Source organism: Adiantum capillus-veneris, chromosome 14, assembly GCF_014529385.1.
Source record: "Adiantum capillus-veneris isolate H3 chromosome 14, ASM1452938v2, whole genome shotgun sequence".
NCBI classification, from domain to species: Eukaryota; Viridiplantae; Streptophyta; class Polypodiopsida; order Polypodiales; family Pteridaceae; genus Adiantum; species Adiantum capillus-veneris.
In genome coordinates, this window is record NC_140944.1 from 69,584,646 (window position 1) to 69,603,942 (window position 19,297).

Genomic DNA, 19,297 nt, shown 5'->3' on the forward strand with positions numbered 1-19,297 from the left:
TCCTCAATGATAGCTCCGAGAGTGAATATATATGATCCACAATGAAAAATCTCCTCCAAAACCCTACCTTCCCTAGGGCATGTATCCCCCCCCCCTCCCCTCTCTCTCTTCCCATCGGCTCAACTCATGTTCATGTTCCAAGGTAGATGCATAGAGTTTGGCCAGTGAATGCTAGTTATTCAGCAAATTGGGAACAGTAGACTTGATTATCGGCACAACCATGGACATAATCCAAGTGTCAAGAAATCCCACACATAGCTCTATTAAACATGAGACTTAGTAGATCTACTATCGTGTCTCTGGCATGTATGAAGTGCAATGCTACTAGTCAGTCATGGTCTTGTGATCTCATGGTACTCAGCTTGTCAATGGCTTTCTTTACCATTTTTGTGGTAAACAAGGTAGAAGTGGGTAGACACGGCTATGGAGGGGCCTGATGATGGTGTATAGTGAGGTTGCGTACTCCCCCCAAGTCTCCAAAGAGGTAACAGAAACAAGTGTGGAACGGTCCCCCAAATCTTAACTCAAGAACATTTGGTACATGTCTCTTTTTAGTTGGGGCAAGAATGTCCACTTCTTTAGCACAAGGCATCGGAAGAGGATATATGATTGTCTATGAGTAATCACCCCAACAACAACCTCTATGTAATTGAGCTCTCATCTCTTTGCATTCCTTGTCATACGCACTCTTATGGGACATGCTCCGGGACTGGATATGGGGGAAGATTCACCACAACTGCATGTAGAGGCTCAGTGAAATGCATGTATCTTCCATACTCATAAGTCTATATATCTTTGAGGTGTAGACTCCGTCCGTGTCTCTATAGAAAGTATATCTCGAAAACAAACATGTAGATCTCTAAGTATGGCTGCTACTGTAGTGGAACTCCGTCGAAAATGATGATTGCATGATCTGCTGGCTGCCACCGCTATAGGACAAGGCCCCACTGTGAGATCCTAGATACGTGGGACGGACCGAGAGAGAGAGAGAGAGAGAGAGAGAGAGAGAGAGAGAGATTGCCCGAACAGACCTGGATTTGATATAAGCTTCTCCAATCCCCCACTCATGTGGAAGACCCTCAACATTTTGAAACTGTAGAGTGAACCCTGCGATACAAAACTTCTTTGGGTTTAGAAAGGAGAAAGGTCAGATTGTAATAAAAAGCAAATATTGTTCTCTAGACTTCGCTCTAAAAGAAGTAAATACCAAGTGAAGGACGTATTTGTGCACACACACATAAGTTCAAAGTAATGGTTGAACATAAGAGGCTGCATTTCAAGAAGACATGAACGTTGGATAGTAACAATATAAAAGGGACAAGAGTATGCATGCACATATATAAAAAGAAAGGGGGGGGGGGATAAGACTCTCCCCCCCCCCCCCAAAAAAAGACACACACACACACAAACCCTTTTCTCTTTCTTTTCTTTTTTAAGAGGGGGGGGTGTGTTTGGGGGGGGGGGGGGGGGGGGGGGGGGGGGGGGGGGGGGGGATTTTAGGGCCAAAAGGAAGAGAGGCAAACCAAAAAGACGGAAGAGAAAGAAGTGAACTTCCTTTAAAACGCCTCTTGCACCGGCCTATGCGAAGCGCTTCAAAGGAATTTCACTTCTTTCTCTTTCCCTAAAAGGTCTCCCTCTCTCTTCCTTTTGGCCCTAAAAGCAAGCTCTCTCTCTCTCTCTCTCTCTCTCTCTCTCTCTCTCTCTCTCTCTCATCAAAAGCTTTGAAAAGCTAGTCTAGTAGTGGATAGGCTTTATAAACCAAGCATGTGGACAAAGCCTTCCAATAACTTTTTGTCCCTAATGACAGAGGGCGAATCAAATATCTGCAAAAGGAGCCCGAACATAATGCTAAGTAAGAGGAACAACACAGGAGAGGTGGTGATGGAAGACAGGATGGCAGAATTAGACGCAACAGCTGACACAATGGCAGAAGTCGCAAAAGAGATGATGGAGATCGTGGTGGACATGATTGACATCATCGAAATGAGAGAAGGTATGAAAGATGAAGAGACCATGAGAGAGAGGATGAATATAGAAGGGACTATTGCTACAGGGATGGTGATCCAAGGACTCATAGAGAGCATTAGAGAGTTGACACGATGGTAGAAGTTGCAGAAGGAGATGGTGGAGATCACATTACACATGATCGACACGATGATGGAGATCGTGGTGGACATGATCGACATGACAGAAGGTATGCAAGACCAAGAGACCATGACAGAGAGGATGAATATAGGAGGGACTAGCCACAATGGTGATCGAAGCACTCACAGAGAGCATGACAATCGCCAAGATAAATACAATGGAAAAATGAGCTGATTAGAGCAGTCCATGAGAGCGAAACTTTAGTTGTGACTGAAGAAACTCGTCACACAATATCTAGCAAAAGCAGGGCACACAACAACAGGAAAGATTGGATGGACACTACCCAACACTTGGACAAACACAACCCAACATGCCCAAGTCCATGGTGTGCAGGGTTATAGACCCCTTAGGCCGTCTAGGTGGCCTCACGTCCCTTATGGACTCCACCCTTGAACTAAGGCACCCACAGTGTGCTCTATGTACCCTATCTATGCATGCCATCTGTGCTCCAGCTCCTAAAGATGACATAACATTAAAGCCCCCCCCCCAAAAAAAAAAACAAAACAAAACAAAACAAAAAGAAAAAGAAAACCCCGAAGAAAAAACAATTGATATGTTATGGTATGTCTGTTGGCCCTGAGATTTTTGGGTGGGTGAGAGAGAGAGAGATGGAGAGGTCACAATTAAATTTCTTATAACATCCCTGCACTCCACTCAAAAAATGAACTGTTGATTACCCTCTTGACATCAATGACTCAAACTGTAGACATTGAATCCATTCTCAGTTACCACCCTTTCAAACTGCAGGAATGGGGCATCCTTTCAATGGTGTCCCTCTAGATGGCTGCGACACTAGTTGCTGCTTTCTTTAACTCTGCATTTTTCGACTTCAAATACCCGAGTCTGGCATCATATACAAATTGGTCTGCCTTCTTAGCCTCTTCAATCAAAGCCAGTAATGTTCGTAAAACGTCCTTTTGATTTTCATATCTGTGCGGAAACCTGACAAAGAAAAACCATCCGAATTGGTTCATAGATTCAAAGCAGATGTTTAGGGTGCTAAAAAAATGTGAGAAAGAAAAGCTCGTGTGTAAGCCTGAAGCACTTTACAGCAGAAGAATTGAGCGAAAAACCTTTGGAGTAATAGACTAAAGTCTCTCACAATATTTACCTTCAAATTTTCCACACTTAAGGTGGGTCAAGAGAGACCAATTACTACACATTTAAATTTCAATACAGTAAAAACATATCCCATCTTGGTTCATCTAAGTTTCTTCCCATGCATAAGCAATTGATTTGAATGATACACCTTCAGGTACTTTGGATGAGGTTTTCCCCATCAAATTTTGCTGACCTTATGAAGGCGCGCGCGCGCGCACACACACACACACACACACACACACACACACACATATATATATATATATAAAATACACACACACATACATATATATATATATATAATATTATATATATATATATATAATATTATATATATATATATATATAGAGAGAGAGAGAGAGAGAGAGAGGCATCTTCATAAGGTCAGAAAAGTCTGAACTTACAAATTATGAGAGAGGCTAAAACACTCACAAAAACATAAAAGCAAGGCAGACAAGAAAACGGATGACGAAAAAAGAGCGTATATGTTTCTTGACAAAAAATAGATGAAAAAAACCAACTATTTACTTGACAATGCTTTTAGAGGAGGCTTACGCAAAATAAGTTAGATACATTTTTCTTGTTTTCAGTAGTTTCAATTTGGTATTGACTGTATAAGACAGTTTATTGAAGGAAAGCAAGCTGCACAACATAAATCCACATGTATAACAAACGCTTTCATGACAGGTCCACTCACCTCTCGCTCACTATTGTCAACTCGTCCTTCGGAGCCTTGTATCTTTTTCCAACAAGTGCCACCAGGCGCTGCTTCGCGTACTTCGATAGACACAATTCTCCGACATTTACTGAAACTGAGGCCTTCCTGTTGGCTGGGTGCACAACATCTCCTGGGCCCAAGACCAACTGAATCTTCCACCTCAAAGTGGCATGCTTCTTCTCCTCCTCCTCTGCATATCTTTTGGCTACTTGCTGCTCCCTGTAAGCAACCCATTTGTCGTAGTCGAAAACATTTACACCATCATCATCCTCAACTTTGGTCTCCACCGCCATATCCTTCACTAATGCCAGAGTAGTAACCTCTGGCGTACTCATGACATCCTTAATTACCTCACTTACAGCAGTGTTGATTACAGAAAGGTCCCTCTCCTCAGCACTGCCATCTTCTTGAGATGCCTCCTGTCCTGCATTTAGCATACTAGCCCCAACATCCTTTGACTCTTCTACCACTGTGGTTTCAACTTCATCGATTGCTGCAACATCCTTCGACTCTTCTACCGCTGCGGTTTCAACTTTGTTGATTGCCGCCACATTCTCCGACAATTCTACCGTTGTGGCTTCAACTTTATCACTTGCTCCCTCACCACTGCTTAGATTTTCTGAATCTTCCCTTTTGGTGTCCCCTTCTGTAACTTGCAAAACTTCCTTTGTATCCTCCAGCTTCTTCTTTTCTTGTACACGTGCTTCTATCTCATCATACGCACCCTGCAACTTTTTGAAGAAGTCCACCATACCTTCATGGAACTGCTTCCTCAGGTCATACTCCATCTTTGGATCTATCAAAATAGAAAACTTAAGTAAAACAGTCCTAAGAAGGGACCAAAAAAACACTTTGATGTAATTTGTAACCCCTCACAACAGCCCCCTAGTTTGAACTGCTTTTTTCAGTGCCAATGCGTAAAAAATAAGGGCTAACCAGCATGCAAATTATGGTACTGCAAAACATTAGATATTTAAAAATGTTTACCTTTCAAACACGTTAGTTGCAAACGTCTTTTCTAATGATATAATCGACAAAACCATACATTTCTTTCAGTATCAAGTATCTTGAATGGCCCTCCACATCGTTTCTCTCGTTCATGATTCTCAAGAATTCAGGACTGTCCAAGAAATCGTGATTGATTTCAAGGATATCCGTTTCTGACGAATTACTTCTTGGCTTACCATCTTCATGAAGAATAGTGACAGCGAGGAGTCACAGTTTCTAAACAACCAAAACCAAGGAGGACAAGATTCAGCAACAGCTGAAGCCCCCATAGGATGCAATTGTTTACTTGTTGATAGAAAGATAGGGCTATGACTTGTGCATTGATTAGAAAGCCCAACACAAACAGCTTGTCCATAGATACCTGCTTCTTGGCGTGGACAATTTCATAGGTCTACTCCAAGAAGAGCTGTACTTTTTGAAGATGGACGTGTGATTTGGCTATTTTGAATTCCAATCAGACTGAAAATAATCCTAAAACACCTTTTTATTCTTGTTACAGTCGGTACAAGTTTTTTAAGATGTCACCGACCCCTTTTCTTTCCTACAGTTTGGTCTGATTAATGATCCCGCTGCCTTTCAAACGACAACAAACATAGACCTTTCTGAGAAACTCCATTGCATTATTTCTCAATGAGATCTTGATCCAAAGCTACATTTTTCCTTATGTTATAGCGATTACATGCACTTTTCTTCAAAGTATCGAGAAGCGAGAAGCTTTACGCTACAGCTTCTTAAGTGTGGGTTTTCAGAACTGAACTAGCAAGCTCGACAAGGTGCACCATTGGCCAATTCCAAACGATGTGCACCAAGTCGTTTCAACAAGTCAGCGAATACTTTTGCAAGTTCTTCGAGGATTTCTCGAAAGTTGCTGCTCCACTCATGGAAGATTTGACAGGAGAGGTGCAAGGCCCGACAAATTTAAGTTCTTGCCATGAGGCTCATCATCGTGTTGTCTGGAATGAACATTCCAATGAGAGCTTGAAGGCATTTAAACAATCAATGATTACCACATCTACGTTACATACAATGGATCCAAATAAGCCATTCAGTTGTGTAAGACATACAAGAAATGCTAGAACCGGCCAAGGCTAGTGCAGAACAGCTCGAGAGTGTGTTACTAAATATGCTAACCTTCATGCACCAACACTGTGCAAACAAAAAAGCATTAAAAGCTTTTGGCAAGATTTTGTGGTTTTCTCTGATTGCAAAGGACATAGGCTCCATTGCCAATAAGAGAGCTCTTCCTCCGATGTCAATGTGCATCCAATCTTTATGTCATTCAGCTTAACTCTAGTTTTGTCATTTGATGCTCATATGTGCTGAGGCACTTGTCCAGTTTTCTTTTTTCAATGTCAAAATGAACACCATATCGAAAAATTCATGATAAGCTCCAAATCCAAGATTTTACATTGTTTTCTCTAAAAATTTTCCTAAAATATCATTAACTTTTTAAAAATAATTTAAATCGTTGTTAATAGACGATAGCATTTAAAAAGAAAAATTTGTCCTCTAAAGCCTAGTTTTCATGCTAATTGTAAATAGTTAGCAGAAAAATACAATTTTCATCATGCTACATAAGAGGTAAAATTTGGCCTTTCAAAGCTCTAATTCAAAAGAAGTAATGTGTTGGTAATTCAAACGAAAGTTCAATTTCGAATTTAGCATAAATCTCATAACTCAAGTTGCAACTTGCATGGTACAATTTTGACATGCATTTGTCACAAATATAGACTTTTGCCAAACAACCATGCAAATAAAATTATAGATGCTCCAATTGAGTTCTTATCAAGAAGTTAGCTATGATTTACTGATTTTGACAAAAATTGTTGAAGTTCAACTCAAATTTACACCTAAGATCTCGCATGTGAAAAGAAAATCTCCAGTCTGCAATTTTGTAAGGTTAAAAAATCTTTTATTTGTATGACATAGAGCACCACTAAGTATTTGTTCCGTAAGTTATGTGAGTGAGAAACTAAGTTATGGACATTCCCAGTGCGTCACATGATGGCTGCACTGAGCGAGGAATATTCCATAGTCTAAGTCGATTCTAAATTGAGTAAGAGTTGAGCACGAGAACTTCAATGAGGATGGGTTCTCAATAGCTTTGACAAAAAAGCAAGTTGTTTCTTGATTGCTTACCGAAAAACCAAACCAAGCGCTCTTCCGCGAAGGAGTCTATGTTAGCATTGCATCCATGCATAACATTGAAGCCTAGGACGCTTGGGAAGTGTGTCCGCAAGTATAAGTTTATACAAACATTTTTCCACCTAACTTTTGTACGTAAAATTCGAAGGTATTTAAAAGTGACCAGCTGCCCACTTCACTGATAAAAGAGTGCAGCCCAAAACTTGGGAGCCCCTTTTATGAAAGTGCCCTTTCAAAAAATCCACCCCCCTTGAAAAGGCCATGTTGCTGCAGCTTGTACCCGCCGCAGGATATCTCCTGATCAAAGGCAACAAGCTTCAAAACAAGAGGCACTTCATGCGAATGGGGGATTGGAAGCTCGTATGATAAGAAGAAAGAGTGAAGCAGAGAAATCTAGAAGGAAGGAAGCAAAGAAAAGAAAACGACGAGCTAGGAGGACAGAGGCTCCAAAGCTTGTGTATAGACGCACAACAAATGCTTCGTCTCTCTCCTCGGATACCTCTTCACCAGCTCTTCATGATCCGCCACCTATTTCTCAGGGCACAGATTTGGATATCAGCAACAGTTCTGAAGGCATAAATTCAGCTTATGAGCGGCATTTCCCTTCTTTGGTAGAAATTGCTAAGAAGTCCGCTGAGGAGAAGTCTCTGAAGACGCCTAGGAGGTCTTCTAGACTTAATCCCCATGATTAGCCTTGATTTGAGGCAATCTTGTATCTTAGATTGCCCTAGGATTTTTATCTTTTGGTGATACCATCTATGTTCTCTTTATTATTCTGATGTAATTCTACCTTGGGGTATGTGCCCTTGAGGTGATTTTAATAGAAAGACCTTCTTTTTCGAAAAAAAAAAATCCACCTCCCTTGAAACCGGCCCGTAGACTCGCTAAAGGGCGGTAGACTTTAGCTTTCACCCGATCTTTACACTATTAACTTTATGACACAAAGGAACTTCAAGGATCAACCTGTGATTGGAATTTAACACTTCAAACAAACCATAGCTTGGCAGCTAGAGTGCTTCCACGCAGACAGTGAGTGACACCACGTTGGCCCCAAAGGTTGGCACCCCCCTTTCAATATTGCATTATTCTTATTGCACTTGAGAAAAACCTGTAAAACTTCTACAAGCTGTCCCACTTTTATCAGGCCGAAATTCCCCTACTCTCGCTCGATTTCGGTAGCATACCCACAGTAGAAGTCTCCACGGACAAAATCCCAAGTAAACAACGATTTCTCACGCACTTTAGAGCACTTTACAAAACCTGGCGAGAAATTACAGCACACTGAATTCTCTCTTTTTGGCCTCCAATTTGCACCAAAACACATGTTCGGTGATTCCCTAACTTCCCTGAAGCTCCTGGGACCTAAAGGCATCAAATTTGGCCAAAACCCTAAACCTGCAGAAAATTACAGCAAGCTGTAATTTCGTATTTTGCGCTGCAACACCTTCCTTGTATGGTTTTGACTTTTTCAGCACTACCAAATTATTATAGGGAATTGTCTGGAATATGGGCACAATGGTGGGGATCATATGTGTCCCTTAGCCATTGACATTTTGGTTCCCTTGTGCCATATGTGCCTTCTGGTCGGAAAAACCAGCCATACCAAAAGCGGCCTGGGGCTCTGATTGCATTGAAACCCTTGCTAGAGGCCAATGTTGCCATACATAGGGATTGGCGTCATGCCTTGCATACCCCCAAAGACAGTTCCTCGCATTTATTGTTGCTTTCCATGCGGATAACCAGCCATGCTTTCAAACACAGATCCACCCCCGAAATACCCAGGATGTACCTTGGGTGGTGGAAAAACCTGCTGCATAGCCTCGAAATTAACTCCCTATCCATTTACTCCGACCTTTGGGCTCTGCAAGGTGCAGTGTGACATAAAAACGCGTTTCATGCAGATGAAACCCCGAAACCCCCAAACCTATGAAACGTTTTGTCGAAACGCATGAAACGGACAGGCATTTTTTATGAAACGTTTAAAATTGGGGCTTTTTTCCCAGAAACTTTGTTCAATAGTAGTACTTCGGTAAATGAATCAATGATGCATCAGTTATGATTCATGAAACTAGTGGCTGTGTTTCAACTTTCATCAATATTGAACATCTCTTTGATCGTGCTCGCTTGAAGTCGCTTCTAAGCAATGAGCACGTCTCTCTCTCTCTCTCTCTCTCTCTCTCTCTCTCTCTCTCTCTCTCTCTCTCTCTCTCTCTCTCTCTCTCTCTCATTAAAGTCTAGAGTCATGTGTGCTACTTTGTATACATATTTATCATATTTTATTAATATATAAAATAATGTCGTTTATGAAACCTGTTTCATGTTTTTGACGCTATGAAACGAAACGTTTCAAAACATCGAAACCCCGAAACAACTGAAACCACGAAACGTTTCATGTCACACTGGCAAGGTGGCAGGCTGAAATAGTAAAGCATGTGGAACTAGCATCTTAACCACTTGTTCGTGGACAGAAGGAATTTGCCTTGGAGCCCCAACTGGCTCCGCAACATGCCAGTGCTCCCTGCCCTGCCGAGACGCATAAGGGACCTAGGCTTGAGCCTTAACCGCCTCTACTGCATGAGAAAGTTGCCTTGTCTGTTGTGACGCTGGTGGAGCATGCAAAAATTCCATAAAGCTAGGATTCTGCACCAACCAAGAAAACACATTTACAACAGCAACCAACTATGTCCTAAACCCCTCCTCGTCAAATTGCCCAATCATAAACCCTTGAAATTGTGAAGAATTCACATCAACAAAAGGTACAGACAGTGGTACCCGTGAACTCTCGCCAACCTCAAAACACTGGAAGAAGAACATGTCTTTCCCGTGAAGAGGAACCCTCTTCCCCGGTGTCATTCTTCCTATCAGCCATGGTGTAATTCCAAGTTCTTGTGCTTGTGTCTTCACAGAAAACCAACCAAGGCTCACTTATTAAGGAAAAAATAATTATGTCCCGACGACGGAACCATGAAACCGGCCCGTCGACTCGCCTAAGAGCAACAGACTTTAGCTTTCACCCGATCTTTACACTGTTAACTTTATGACACAAAGGAACTTCATGAGTAAACTCCCTATCCATTTAATCCGACCTTTGGGCTTTGAAAGGTGGCAAGCTGAATTGGTAAAGCTTGTGGAACTGGCGTCTAAACCACTTGTTCGTGGACAGAAGGAATTTTTCTTGGAGCCCCAATTGGCTCCGCAACATGTGAGTGCTCCGTGCCCTGCTGAGAGGCATAAGGGACCTGCGCTTGAGCCTTAACGGGCTCTACTGCATGAGAAAGTTGTCTTGTTTGCTATGACACTGGTGGAGCTTGCAGATATTCCATAAACCTAGGTTTTTGCACCAACCAAGAAAACACATTCATAACAGCAACCAACTGTGTCCTGAACGCATCCTCGTCAAATTGCCCACCATAAACCCTTGAACTTGTCAAGCATTCACATCAACAAAAGGTACAAACAGTGGTGGCCGTGAACCCTTGCCAACCTCAAACATTGGAGGAACAGCCTGTCTGTCCTTTGAAGAGGAACCCTCTTCCCTGGTGTCATTCGTCCTCTCAGTCATGGTGTAATTCCAAGTTTCCGTGCTTGTGTCTTCACCGAAAACCAACCAAGGCTCACTTATTAAGGAAAAAGTGATTCTATCCCGACGACGAAACCATGAAACCGGCCCACTAAAGGACGGTAGACTTTAGCTTTCACCCGATCTTTACACTATTAACTTTATGACACAAAAGAACTTCACAAATAAACATGTGATTGAAATTTAACACTTCAAACAAACCGCAGCTTGGCAGCTAGAGTGCTTTCAAGCAGATAGTGACACTGCGTTGGACCCAAAGGTTGGCACCCCTTTGGTATTTCTTTATTCTTATTGCACTCGTGTAAAACTTGTTAACTTCTACAAGCTGTCCTACTTTTTTTGAGCTGAAATTCCCCTACTCTTGCCCAATTTCGCTAACATAACCACAATAGAAGTCTCCACGGACAAACCCCCAAGTAAACAGTGATTTCTCATACACTTAGAGCACTTCACAAAACCTGGCGAGAAATTACACCATGCTGAATTCTCTATTTATGACCTCCAATTTGCACCAAAACAACTGTTTGGAAGCTACTGGGACCTGTAGGCATCAAAACTGGCAAGAACCCTAAACCTGCAAAAAATTGCAGCAAGCTGTAATTCCTTGTTTTGCGCTCTGATTCGCATGATGAACATTTCTGTGGGTAGCCCTGGAGCTCCCGCACCTGTAGGGTTACTTGCCCTTTGATTTAAACAAGATTCCAGGCAAGAAATCTCTCTAAATTGTCATGTATAAGCACCCAAGGATCCCCTGGCATTACCTTGCAGTTTAGATGTGAAACCCTAAACCTGCAATAAACACAGCAGGCTGCAATTTTCTCTTTCTCATTATTTTGAGCAGAGCAAACATGTCTACGCGTGTCTCAGAAGCTCCCGCGTGCAATGGGTCAGTTCCCTTGTGAATTGGACAAGTTTTCACGTGAGAAAACTCTTTATTTTCGCAATTCTTTGCGATGGAACTGTGCGTACATGTGGGGGATTAGCAATTAGCTAATCCGGTTCTTGTACAAAGACTCTTGCCTTGCCAAACGCGCATAAAACCCCCAGAACTATACATGGTCATTTGACAAGCCCAACTAGTGGGGCATTACCATATGTGCAAAGGGAGAGAGATGCACAAGAACAAATCATCGCGCTACATGAGACGAGGAGGAAGGCAAGCTTTCCACTAAAGCTGTGATCACCTGCACCCACTACTCACACACACACACTGTGATCAAAATCAGCCTCCCTCTTAGTTTTTGGGCGCCCCCTCTTGCATGAGACTTCTAGAACTTGAGAATTGGCCTACAAGTTGCTCTTCTACTTCCATGTGTCCAATCTGCTCCTTTTGGTTTAATTCCTAGTACCCACCAACTAATAAGTCATGCCGAGGGGCCTCGATGACTTTAATTGAGCCTAGCCACTTCTTAAATAGTCGGATTCCAGTGAAGATGGGCCAAACCATCTCGTGGTTGCTTGGCCTTGAATCCTACTGGTGAAACTCTCGGCCTTCGGTTGTTTCACACTGCCATGCAATGTCCGGGCATTTGTGATTTCAACAATTGGGTCCCAAAAAATAAATAAAAACCAAGGGAAACAAACTAGCAAATATATATAGTGGTTGCCATAGTCTCGTGACATACCACTCTCTTGAAATGGCAAATGTCCTTGATTGCATGCATTCTACACATGCCACAGATGATTTAAGGTGGTTAGCACCCTTTTATCATCGTATGTATCGGAAAGAAAGACTGTCAAACATGTGTACAAATGACTCAATGAGACAATCAACCTTTTATCAAGCAATGTACATTGTTATTGCATTGAACCCTAAAGTACATGTGAAGTGTTAGCTCCATCATTACCCCTCTTTTGAGCATGTGTCAAGCCCTTTTCCTTTCCTCTACTGAAGTGATCTGAGTTGAGGAATACGTAGGTTGTAATAAAAAAAACTTCAAGGTAGAGCTACAATACATGTGTTGATTCTATCAATTCACTTTCTTCCATCCACTTTGCATCCATAGGTGGATAGTTTTTGAACTTCACCAAATAACTGTCTTGCAACTTTTCCCTTAACTTTTCTTTCTTTTGACTTGTGTCCCCCAGAAGACTCGGCTAAGTCTTTGGCCTTCCTTGCATTTCCTGACCCCTGGGAAGCTTCCGGAATCGCTTTTGCAAAAGGACCTCTTTGCTGAATTTTTCTTTGACTGAGCCCCTTTCACGTTGCCCTCGAATCCATTGTTTTTTCCCTTCAACAAGGCATGATCAGTGATCGCAACTTCCATAAGTTGAGTAAGGGTGGCCACTCTGTTCTCTATAGTAGTTCTTGAGCCCTCTAGACAGCCCACAACAATACTTCTCTATTTGCTCTATCAATGGCACGAACTTGTAGGAAGTTACTAAGAGTAGTGCTTTACAGAACTTCCGATTGTACTCCTCTAAGCTTTTGCAAGAAGCTGCATTAAGTTGGTGCCAATCTGTCATGACATTGGCTTCAAATTCATTTGACAGCCATGTAGATGCAAACAATTGCTTGAAGTAAACTCTTTGCATCAATAGTGTCGTCCACCATGAACACGCATTTCCTTTCAAAAAGGTGGCAGCTTTCCTGACCTTGGAGGCCTCAATAAAATTCCCCTCAGCATAAGCACTATCAAATTGTTGGAGGAAAGTAAGAGCCTTCCTCTTGTCCTCGAATCCACTGAAAGTATCAAACTTCACAGCTACACCACCTGCGTTGTATGGTTTTGGCTTTTTCAGCACTCCTAAATTATCATAGGGAATTGTCTACAACATGGGTACAGTGGTGGGGATCATCTGAGCCCCTTGGCCATTGACATTCTGGTTCTTTTGTGCCATATGTGCCTGCTGGTTGGAAAAGCCAGCCATACCAAAAGCGGCCTACGGCACCCCAAACTGGCCCTAATTGCACGGAAACCCTTGCTAGAGGCCAATGTTGCCATACATCACGTTTCAGATCATGCTTGGCATACCCCCAAAGACTGTTCCTCGCATGTACTGCTCGTTTCCACGCGCAAAACCGGCTAGCCATGCTTTGAAACACAGATCCACCCCCGAAATACTCAAGATTTACCGTGGGTGGTGGAAAAACCTAATGCATAGCCTCGAAATTAGCTCCCTGTCCATTTAATATGACCTTTGGGCTCTGAAAGGTGGCTGGCTGAATTGGTAAAGCCTGTTGAACTGGCGTCTTAACCACCTGTTCGTGAACAAAAGGAATTTTTCTAGAAGCCCCAACTGGCTCCGCCACATGTGAGTGCTCCATGCCCTGTTGAAATGCATTAGGGAACTGGGCTTGAACCTTAACGGGCTCTACTGCATGAGAAAGTTGCCTTGTCTGTTGTGACATTGGTGGAGACGCATAAGGGACCTGGGCTTGAGCCTTAACGGGCTCTACTGCATGAAAAAGTTTCCTTGTGTGCTGTGACACTGGTGGAGCTTGCAAAAATTCCATAAACCTAGGATTTTGCACCAACCGAGAAAACACATTCACAGCGGCAACCAACTGTGTCCTGAACGCATCCTCGTCAAAAGGTACACAGTGTAGCCGTGAACTCTCGCCAACCTTAAACACTGAAGGAACAGCCTCCCTATACTGTGAAGAGGAACCAAAGTGATTCTGTCCCAGTGATGAAACCATGAAACTGTCTCGTAGGCTCGCTAAAGGACGGTAGACTTTAGCTTTCACCTGATCTTTACACTGTTAACTTTATGACACAAAGAAACGTCACAAATAAACTTGTGATTGGAATGTAACACTTCAAACAAACCATGGCTTGGCAGCCAAAGTGCTTCCAAGCAGACAGTGACACCGCGTTGGACCTAAAGGTTGGCGCCCCTTGACAAGTTTTCAAGCGAGGAAACTCTTCATTTTCTCAATTCTTCGCGATGAAACTGTGCGTACCTGTGGGGGATTAGCAATTAGCTAATCCGGTTCCTTTACAGAAGGCTCTTGCCTTGGAAAACGCGCATAAAACCCCCAGAACTGTACATGGTCATCTGAGAAGCCCAACTAGTGGGGCATTTCCATATGTGCAAAGGGGAGAGAGAGATGCACGAGAGCAAATCATTGCGCTACATGAGACGAGGGAGAAGGCAAGCTTTCCATTAGAGTTGTGATCACCTGCCCACTACTCACACATACACTGTGTAGCACACTGATGAAATCAACCTCCCTCTCAGTTTTTTGGCGCCCCCTCTTGAATGAGACTTTTGGAACTTGAGAGTTGACCTGTAGGTTGATCTCCTACTTCCATGTGTTAAGTTTGCTCCTTTTGGTTTAATTCCTAGTACTACCAACCTATAAGTCTTGTCGAGGGGCCTAAATGACTTTAATAGAGCCTAGCCACTTCTTTACTAGTCGGATTCTAGTGCCGATCAGCCCAACTATCTCGTGGTTGCCTGGCCTTGACTTTTGTGGGTGAAACTCTCAACCAACGACTGTTTCACATTGACCATGCCATGTCCGGGCATTTGTGATTTCAACAAGAGGGTCCCAAAAACTACCTCGTCACTCCCCAGGCAAATAACCTAAAAAGGTCTAGGCTATGAGCTCAGAGGACTGATACAACCAAACACTCCTCAGATTGCAGTTTACGTCGCTTGGAGGTTTCAAGCATACAACCAAACGCTCCCCAAACATCCCATTTGCGTCGTTCAGAGGTCTTCTAGCATACAACGAAATGCACCCCAGACATCTCGTCTGCGTCGTTCCGAGGTTCAAACAATACCAAAACAACATTTCTCACTACTCCACCCGGGAGTAAATCACCAAGCAATGAAATCAATATTAAAACCAGAGTCAAATAGGTCAAATGGACACCAAGACAAGTTTGAAATAGATACCATCCATTTCAAACAAATTCCAAACAGGATCACCAAACAAGTTCCCAAACAAAATTCAGAAAACTGCTAATTCGAACTGAAAAAGCATTCTCGACGTCGATCGCGCTCAAAAGTCGATTGGGCTTCCGTCCTAAAACTTGCACCAAAAGTAGGGTTAGATTTCTTCCATAAGGTTGTAGCCGACCTCAACATGGTCCTTAAGCTCTTGAATAGTCGAAATACGCCTCGAGAGACAATGTTCCTGTGGCGGTGATGGTAGCCCCAAGATATAACGATCACACCGAGCCTCCAAGGTTATCAGCTTGAGAAGAGACACCTGCTGAGAGATGTCCAAAGACTGCAGTTTGTAATCTGCTAGAGTTTCCATGGCAAACGTTTCAAGATACCCCTCTCTGCCAGAAGTTGCACTTTGAAGGAAGATGTCTGAAGGCATGTAACTTCGGGTAGAAAAATTTTCTTGAAAGCTTGCCAAGTCCTTGGAGTGGGCAGCTTGGTAGCTATAGACATCCACCACTTCATGCACTGCCTCTGAGAAAAACAGTGGCTCGAAAAATCTTTGAGCCTTCTCTTGCAAAACAAGTGATCTTTATGGGTTATGCCTCGTAAGATAGAGCGATGAAAATGGGAGCACGCCCGATGCACGATGGACTAAAGGTGGGAGTGACCTATAAGTCTAGGGTCGGGACACGAAGATTCTTTGATAAAGTTTCCTGTAAACCTTGGAAGCCTCATCTTGATCTGTCTGCTCTTTCGTAGGACCGTTATGCTTTCAAAAAAGCACACGCCTCAAGCTCTGATACCACTATAATGGGGACGCCACCACGTGCCAACGGAAAAGAACAGATGAAACAACTTTAAGCACTTCAAATAACAACTGAACTGAAAGAGATGTACGACATACGAGACGAGGAGTGGCGAAGTTCCACCCCGAGAGAGAACTCACTCCAAACCTTGGCGCCCCTTTCGGCATTTCTTCATATTGCTTGAACCCAATACAACGCCCATACTCCGTCCTCTGCACCTCTATGCGGGAGCGTGCCAAAGAATGAGCCCTTGGCTCATATTGGCCCTTGGCCATGAAAAGCTTGAAGCTTTAAAAGCATCAAGCCTCCAAAAAGCACTGGCGCCGAAAGCTATCAGCACATTTCACGGAAATCCGTACAGTTGCCGTGTCATCAACGTAAAACACGAAAATCCGTACAGTATGCCACGTCAACACTGTCATCGTAATTTTCAGGTTGTCTGTACAACAGTGCCACATCAACAGCTGTTCGCAAGAGATTAAGTGTGTGTGCGGTCCTCCTTTATTGCATGTAGGTCTCGTGGGCCCCATCGGACGGGGTCCCATAAGTTGGTGGAAACTCTTCTTTAAAAATAGGCGACTCGGCAAGACTTTGCAAGTTGGTAAAACTTCTTCTGCTGGTTTCGCTTCTTTTGCTGCTTCTAGGGTTTAGACCCCTTGATCGAGATCAGTAGGTTGGCTCTATTCTTCAGTAGCTTGACACGTCAGCAGTTTGTGACAGATGGTGGGAGTTACATAGCTTACAGGCGACTCTATAGACGTATAAGAGGGAGGTTGTGGGGCAAATGCCCAGACGTCACCTCCGGACTCTTTCCACCGTGTAGCTCTGATTGAGAGCTTCACATATATAATTTTTGTATATTTTTAGCCCACCATTTTGGGCCTATACATGCATTATACTCCATTTATTGGCCTTTGGGCCACTTGGACTATTTTTTAAGGTTTCACATTGTCCAAGTGGCCAAATGGCCCATTTTAATAAAAAGATCCCAAAAAGCTCATCACTTGAGTTTTTGAGGACTTCAACATATCGTAGCCCCTTCTCTGCACTCCACCTGCACGTGCACATTGCGTTCCCCAAACTCACCCAATTTGGGTTTGCGAACCTCCTCTTTCAGGTGCCGATTTAAATTGTTTAACTCTGGTTTTTATACTTGTTTCAATAATTGGTGATTTACTCCTGAGAGGAGTATTGACGAGAATTGATGTTTGTCAATGCTTGCCCATACTTATGGCCCGGACCCTTGTCGTTATTTGCGGGGGGAGCATTGAATGTTTGAAAAGTATTGTTTTTACTCATGGCTCGGACCTAGATAGTTATTTACCGGAGGAGTATTAAGAAGTATAGGTAGTGGTTACTCTCAGCACCTCCAAGCGCCGCAAGCTACGGTATGGGAAGCGTTTGGTTGCAAAAGGCCTCAATATCTCATGGCCCAGACCGGGATGGTTATTTGCGGGAGTGTCAGTACCCCGTGCAACTAAGAGTCCTTCGTGGTTCAATACTTAAAGAACTTAACAAAATATAAATCACAACACAAGAAAAAGAAAAGAGACAGATTGAGCGTTGAGGATGGGTAAACCCCCCCCCCCCCGAAGGAAATAATTTTTTGTTGAATCCAAGTACCTTAGGATTGAGTTCAGTTATAATCAATCTAAGAGTGAGTTTAATTAGATTCTCACTCGTATATCATGCAAGATGTCATGTGCACATGCATAAAAACAAACAACATAAAAGATAATTTCAACATATTTACAAAGAGAAAATTTAGTTTTTTCTTGCGATAGAAGAGTAGTCCATCTTCTTGGTTGCATGAAGGTGAGAGAAAGAACTCGAAGTTTCAAGAGTAAAGCTGAATTTTCTGATTTGTAGGTTTGCTGCCGTGAAAGTTAGCAAGCTAGAGAGAGAGAGAGAGAGAGAGAGAGAGAGAGAGAGAGAGAGAGAGAGAGAGAGAGAGAGAGAGAATTGTCTACTTAGAGAGAATTTGAGGATAGTTGTAGAGGGAGATGACGGTGGTAGCGTAAAGGCTTCTTGGGCTTATGATAGAGTGAAAATTCGGCAAGTATATATGATGCTCAAGTGAAGAGAAATGTTTGTCTTTATAAGTAAAGTGGTCTCCTTTGAAATTCAAGGTCTTCTTTGAAATTTAAGGTCTTGGTTGAAATTCAAGGCATTCTTTGAAATCTGAGGCCTCCTTTGAAATTTAAGGCCTCCTCCTAGAATCTTCTAGAACCTTCTAGAATTTTCTAGAAGCTTCTGGAAGTTTCTAGAACCTTTCTTCCTTGGAAAACTGTTCACAAAAAGAAATATCAATATGGGTATCAAATGAAGACTCTTGTCATGTAGATCAGGATTCTAGCTTCAGAATATAAATCCAAGATGCTTGTAAAAAATATATAAACATTCAAATCATTCAGCCCACATATGCACAATGAGAAATCTTTCATGATCATGTCATCTTATTGATTGTAATTGTCTTTTTTGAAGGATCTAGCCCACACTCCAAGGCATTAATCCTTTCTGTGTGCGAGTATGAACCTGATATGCAAGAGTTACAAGCCAAAGGTGTAAGGATTCTAGTTGCTAATCCTTCATTAATTACTTCAACTCATGATTAAGACTTAAGAAACTTGAACCGTACTCAGAAACAAGACTCTGTGTTGATTGATTGAATGCTTGTTGAAAACTGAGTACAATAGGCTCCTTATATAGGAGACGAAGAGACACAAATGAAAAGACACGTCTCCTGGCGAAGAGACATGACTTTAGACGTAAAGACACATCCTTTCGGCGAAGAGCTGCAACCACCCGTAGAGCGAAGGGGTGTGACCAGTCATCGAAGGTCGTGACCATCCAAGCGTAGGGGTTCTCCTTTGCATGGCACTTCGCGTATCTGCAACTAGGAGTAGGTGTAATACTGCAACATAGTCACAATCGTGACAACAAGCGCC

General features: G+C 42.7%; 1 protein-coding gene across 1 annotated transcript in view; it reads right to left on the reverse strand.

Annotated features, from left to right (window-relative positions):
* Positions 1 to 2,760: 2,760 nt before the first annotated feature.
* Positions 2,761 to 19,297, reverse strand: part of LOC147442579 (uncharacterized) — a 52,663-nt gene continuing 36,126 nt past the window's right edge. Inside the window, exons 3-4 of the mRNA XM_086528720.1 lie at positions 3,945 to 4,761; positions 2,761 to 3,087 (exon numbers count right to left, since the gene is read on the reverse strand). Of these exons, the coding sequence (XP_086384846.1) occupies positions 2,922 to 3,087; positions 3,945 to 4,761 (983 nt within the window). The 3' untranslated portion in view covers positions 2,761 to 2,921. The remainder of the gene's footprint in view (positions 3,088 to 3,944; positions 4,762 to 19,297) is intronic.